Raw genomic sequence first — 6,000 nt, forward strand, 5'->3', positions numbered from 1 at the left:
ATACATCCAACAGACTGATAGAGAGATAGACATGTAGCAGCAGTACTGGGTTAGCTGTGTCCCCCAAGTCCACAGATGGTCAGTTTGTATCTGTGGCTCTCCCTCTATTCCCTCTACAGATAAGGAAGGGAAGAGTGCAGTTTACTGTGATGTAGTGTCCGCAAACGGTCGAGTGTCAGTGTGCCTCGAGCCAAAGTTTTAATCATCTTCTCTCGTGTGTTTGTGCACATGCATACATGGCATCACTCCTAATCTGTGACGGTGCTGAACAGATCGGGCGAGTGGTGGGCAGGAGGCCAGGGCCATGGTGGGGAGTTGGAGGGTTGTCTCAGGGGAGCTTTGCCCAGCTTGGCTATGCTGACACTGGGATGTCTCTCCACTCTAGCCACTAATGAAATTGATCCAGGTGCTCTGGCTCATGCTGAAGTGCCACCTTTCACTCGGCAAGGCCTGTACATAAACCAAACGGGGGCTAAATACCGGAGCAGCTGTACACCGAAGGAAAAGCTTTAACCTTGTTAAGTAAAAGAGCAATTGACTTTTTAAGGCATCATTCTTCACAACACATAGCTTTCCAACAGAAACCCACTGTTTCTGGCCTCTCCACTTTGATCTAGTGGAAATATCTCTCTTTTTAATAAATGTATCTGTATGTGAGTGCTGTGTACAGTATGTGCTGTCCCAGAGCTGCTTCTCCTCTTAGTGTCAGGTGTCCTTGAGTGTTGGAAGCACTTGGCAGGGAGATTTAATATCCAGCTCACTGGGAGCCAGACCAGCTATATCACTGCAGAAAATCCAACCGCCCCCCCCATCCCCCCAACCCCGAACCTACGCCTCCTGCCATCATCCTTATATCCTGGCTTCTTCCCCATCCGCTGCCCCTCCCTTTGGGGTGATCTCTCCATCCCTCTCCACTCTCTCCTCTTCTCCTATGCTCTCCTCAGTCTTTGTTTGAGCAGCAAGGGGGCGGACTGACAGCTCTGCAGCTCTGTCTGTCCATCAGCCCTCCTGCTGATTGCATTTGATCTGAATGGATTGTTTTTCATTTGGAGGTTATTGCCTCCCCCCCTGTCTGCACTTCAACCCCCACCCTACATACCCTGTCAGTAGTCTGGAAGTCTGGTGCTGAGGTGATAGGTGAGGGAAGGTGATTTCATGAAATTTAGAGGACAGAAATAAAAAATAAAAAAAAAACATTGTGTGTGTTTTCTACACACACAATATGCTATAATGTGTATTCCCATAATTTGTTTTATGTGTCTCTACGTTCTGACCGAGACTACTACTATCTAAGCAGCATCACTATAAATACACATAAATACCATCAGTAAAGCAGCAGTAAAAAAAAAACACAACCAGAAAATCAAGTGAAGCAGGCCTCCTCCGCCCAAGCTTCCTCCCTTCCCCACCCCAGCATCCTCCCTTCCCCACCCCTTACCCCTCTTTGACCTACTCATTTCACTCTTGTTTGCACAGTGGATGTGGAAACACCCAAGTTATATTTCCCCCCATGATTCATATTGCGTTTGACTCTAATGCCTTTGTCTACCTCCTCTCTGAACTTAACCCTTTCCTGTCTCTTTTGATCTGTCTCAGCCTTGTCTGCCTAATTAACCACCAGGCCCTCAGATACACCCTTCTTGGCAGGCCCAGAGACACTTTTCAGACCTGAGCTCTGTCCTCGCTGATATTTCCTCATAAATCTAACAGGCGCTCTGCTCCTCCCACGTACTGAGCTATAGCTCTGAGACTGTGGCATTGATCGGACTCAGGTTGAGGCAGGACTCAGGAGGCAAGAGAGATATTAAAAAACTGCAGACGCCTCTCTGCTGTATGATATTGACTGGCCTCCTTTTATATTCAGGAGGAGTGGATGGAGGTTGAGGATAATCAGAAGAGTGTATTGAAGCTGCCTGATTCTGCCAACGAGACGCAGCAAAGACATCACCTGCCCCATTAGCCTTTTGTGTGTAGAACAGGAAAAGCTTTGATTCTCCACAAAGTCCAGCATTCCACAATCTTAAAAGAGTCTAAGGTTAGCCTTCGGGGTACAGCAAGGTGTAAGAGTTGGCACTTTGGTGTGTTTATTAACTTTATAATCCTATGTGGATTATGGGCTGTTGGCAGCCAACAAAATCATCCTTCGAGGCGGAAGCTGATTAAAAGATGAAAAGCCATCGATCGCATGCAGACAAGGCTTTTCTCTTGCCGTTTTGTTTAGATGGCTGCGTGATGTGAGAGGCTAGGCGGCCCACTGGCTGGCCTCATATGAATAATGGCTCAAGGACAAGCAGCATTGATTCATCGACAGGGGAAGTCGAGCAGGTCAGAGAGCCAGCTGCTGACCGTCACGCTCCCCTCTTCCTCCTCTCTTGCCTCTCACACAAATCTCATAACTCTCTAGCCAGATTCAGCCTCTCTAATGTCATCTGTTCTGTTTACTGTCTGTACAGAGGAGTTTCCGTTCGGCATAGCCATGTGTGCTGCTCTGAGTGTGTGTACACACACACTGCAGCTGTGTTTGTATATCACCTTGCAGGTGTGAGACAACTGAGTGACAGATGATACACACTAAAGTTTCTAGAGTACACAGATTCTTGTTCCTCAGTCTTCTGCAATTACCTAAACCCCAGTTATTGAGGTCTGTGGTTAATGTGTTCTTACTTCCTGTGTTTATCCTTCAGATCTCCCGCCTCCGCCCATCCCACCTCCAGCAGTGCTTAAGTCACCTACACATCCCTCCAAGGCAGCCCTGGAGGGCCGGGGAGTGATTTCCCCCAAAGCCGGTGAGGGGCGAGACAAGAGAGGAGGAACAGGGAGCTATCGGCCCAGAGAGGGCTCGGACCCCAGAACCAGCTCGTCTGAGCGCAAAGACGCTCAGGATAGACAAAAGACTGCTCATGGAGGAAAAGGGAATAAACATGAGAGTAGCACTGCCAACAAGGCACGCCAACACGCAGGTACAACAACAAATACAATGTGAGGGAATCCCTCAATGCTGTGTACAGTGGTTGTGCAAGTCTCAATAACTCCTACAATTGTTCTTTGTCCCTAGGTTCAGAGGACATTCTGCCCTATAGCCGACCACAGTTCCCCACAGTCAACAGCCCCCGAGACCCAAGCTCCTCCAGCTCCATGTCCTCCAGGGGCTCAGGGGGCCGGCGGAGAGGAGAAGGAGGCCGCAGGAACCCTGCAGACATGGGCCTCAACACCACGGGGGCCTTCCAACCAGGAGATGAAGAGCTAGAGGTACAGATTGTTATAAAGTACACAGGCTAACCCTCAACACATCTGACAGCAATGAATATAGCCCGACCGAGGCTGAGTAAGGTTAAAAAAAAAAAAAGCTTATCAGACAATATAAAGACATAATACAATCTTGCTTCAGATCCCTGAGATTAGAACTGTAAACAATTGAGCAAGATCCATACAGCACTACGCAGGATTTATTTATTTATATTAAAAATCTGTCAGTCAAAATCAACTTTTCTCCACTCTCTGGTGGACATTGTTTCTTAATTAACTCCAACCTAGTTTGGCATTTGTGTCCTGCGATTCTTTGTTACATATTGGCTGACATACTGCAATAAGGTTATATTAGCCGATTTATTGGTGTAGCTCTAGTTGTGAAAGATGGATGCTAACCAACATGTTTGTTTTTGTGTTTTTACCCAGATGGTAGAAAGCTGAAGAACAGAGGACGAAAACGAGGGACTGTCCTGATTTTTCCAAGAGTGGAGCACCATTGTTTCTCTTACAATTTTAAATATCTCAGTATTTCATCATGTTGGCTGCCATCAACTGTACATCAGTAGTGTTTCTTTACATCTGGAAAACAGACCAATGGGTTTTTTTCTATCATTTTCTATGTCCATTTAAAAAAAAAAAAAAGGAAAGAGTGTCTGAAGATAAAAGAATGGTGCATTCAAAACAAAATACGCAGTACTATATTTATGTTTAATTCCAATGCAATATGGAGTGAAATCCTACTCCAGACATTGACATGACTTGGCTTGCCTTGACAAGAACTGGGAGCCCGTACAGTCAGATGTTACTGTAATAAAATAGCTGCAAGCAGAGAAGGGTGGACTGTCTGTAAATATACTTGTATACATGATGTCCTCTTGTTTTACCCATTGTGGTACCTCAAATTTGTCTTCCTTGTTTTATTTTGCGAATTCTAATTTTATTATGCCAGTAAATATAATTATTTTATCATTTCCATCCATGTTGTAAATTGCTATATTATTTAGCTGCCCCAAGAAAGTGCCACTTTGGGATTTTTTTTCTTTTCTTTTGTTTTTTGTAATGCACTGTTATGTTTCGTGTTGTCGTCAATGTTTGTTATTTGTTTTACTTTGGTTTTAAAAGCACAATCACTAAACTTTATTTTAAACCATTCTATCTATTAACCTTTTTGTCTTACTGGAGGAAAACAGGTATGACAAAAGAGTCTAGTTAATCCTGATAATGATGATGATGATGATGTAGGTAAAGGTTGCTGTTTACGAAGGCTGTGCTTGAAAGGAGACTCCTTGCGTTGTGATTGTCTCCCTCTCCAGTTCTGACGCTAGCTCAAGTGATGAAAAAGACAGTTAATGTGAGTCATAGCTGCAATGTAAATATCTTTTCGCATTGACCATAAACTCAGCTATTGCACATTAATCGAAATGGTTTTGTTGTCTACTAATGCACTTAAACGAATGTCAAATACAGGAAATAAGAGTCACTTTGGGAATCTGGAGAGGTTGTAATTGGACAAGAAGAGTCTCTTTTCTTGATAAGGCAGGGGTGACAGACCCCTATTTTTAAAAGGAGGAAGGGTGCTGTTGTTTATTCATAGGACATCTGCAAACATTTGTTTCGTAAAGCAAAAAAGAACAAAAAAAAAAAAAGATGAATAAAAAAGTTCAAACTATACATGTGCCTGTGGTCATTTGTTAACGTTCACTGACAGGATAAGGCTGGTTGTCTTCAAGACTTTTCTTAAATCTCAAAAAGGCCAAAACCAACAATACATCATATACTGACGACAATTAGGTATTTACAGCACAAGGGGCTGTAGGTTGACTAAATACCTCCCATATGCATACACATTTTTATAACCACACTTGGGCTGTTAATGAATTTGATTATGAAAATGAATAATGGGTTGTGGAAAAAAGCTGTCAGTCTCGTGAGCTGGGTCTGCTGCACTGAATGACAGAGAAGTGTAACACAACATCACTTCCAAAACATTCAACTACAACCCGTGTGGTAACGGTGGCAGAACGTTCACAATCCAACTTGACCGCAGAGACAATGATGACAATGAACCAAGCAATCAAAAAAGCCCCGGTTGAAAATAATTCAATAGCGCTACATAACTACAGCAGCTAACTATTTAGCTTCCATGGTGTGGGGCTACGCTTCCAATTCAAGCCTGGCATCCAGCACGGAAAAATAAACCACATTTATTACATGCACCATCATCACTAAAGGGGACTAAACCATTTGTCACCGAGCTAAAGAGAAAGAAGAGAGAGATAGAAGCCATCGCTAACTGCTAAACTAAGCTAAGTACGGAAGCTAGAAGAACTGAAAAGCATGTTAACAACTGTGGGATTAGGGACAAGGTTGTTTTAAGGAGTGCTTGAGCAGAACTATATGTTTAAATGTAGAGCAGGTATACAATGTAAGAATGTAACATATTTAACTGGGTTGATCTAGAGCAGTAAAAATACGCTACCAACAACACAGAAGTAGACTGACTGCAGCACGTCAGAGACGGGTCACATCTTTTCAATCAGTAGACAGCATAGTTATGTTATGTATTGGTTTATGGAGATAATGCGCAAAAATGTATAATCAAATATGTCAATACTATGTGATTTTTTTTTTTAGAAATGGCCAATTTTGACAGCATGAAATCATACTTATAAAAGCTGTTTATATGCATATTTCTGTGACTGGGTGCAGTCATACCATGAATGGATGTAGATACATCCTTAAATCACCTGC

The 6,000-nt window shown here is 43.3% G+C and overlaps 1 protein-coding gene across 6 annotated transcripts in view; it reads left to right on the forward strand.

The window, feature by feature from the left end:
- robo1 (roundabout, axon guidance receptor, homolog 1 (Drosophila)) overlaps positions 1-4,920 on the forward strand; it is a 219,884-nt gene extending 214,964 nt beyond the window's left edge. For all 6 annotated transcript variants that reach the window (XM_051397087.1, XM_051397090.1, XM_051397088.1 and 3 more), the window contains 3 exons: positions 2,685-2,960; positions 3,056-3,249; positions 3,676-4,920. In XM_051397087.1, the coding sequence (XP_051253047.1) occupies positions 2,685-2,960; positions 3,056-3,249; positions 3,676-3,690 (485 nt within the window). In that variant the 3' untranslated portion in view covers positions 3,691-4,920. The remainder of the gene's footprint in view (positions 1-2,684; positions 2,961-3,055; positions 3,250-3,675) is intronic.
- Positions 4,921-6,000: the final 1,080 nt, after the last annotated feature.

Source organism: Dicentrarchus labrax, unplaced genomic scaffold, assembly GCF_905237075.1.
Source record: "Dicentrarchus labrax unplaced genomic scaffold, dlabrax2021, whole genome shotgun sequence".
Classification (NCBI taxonomy): Eukaryota; Metazoa; Chordata; class Actinopteri; family Moronidae; genus Dicentrarchus; species Dicentrarchus labrax.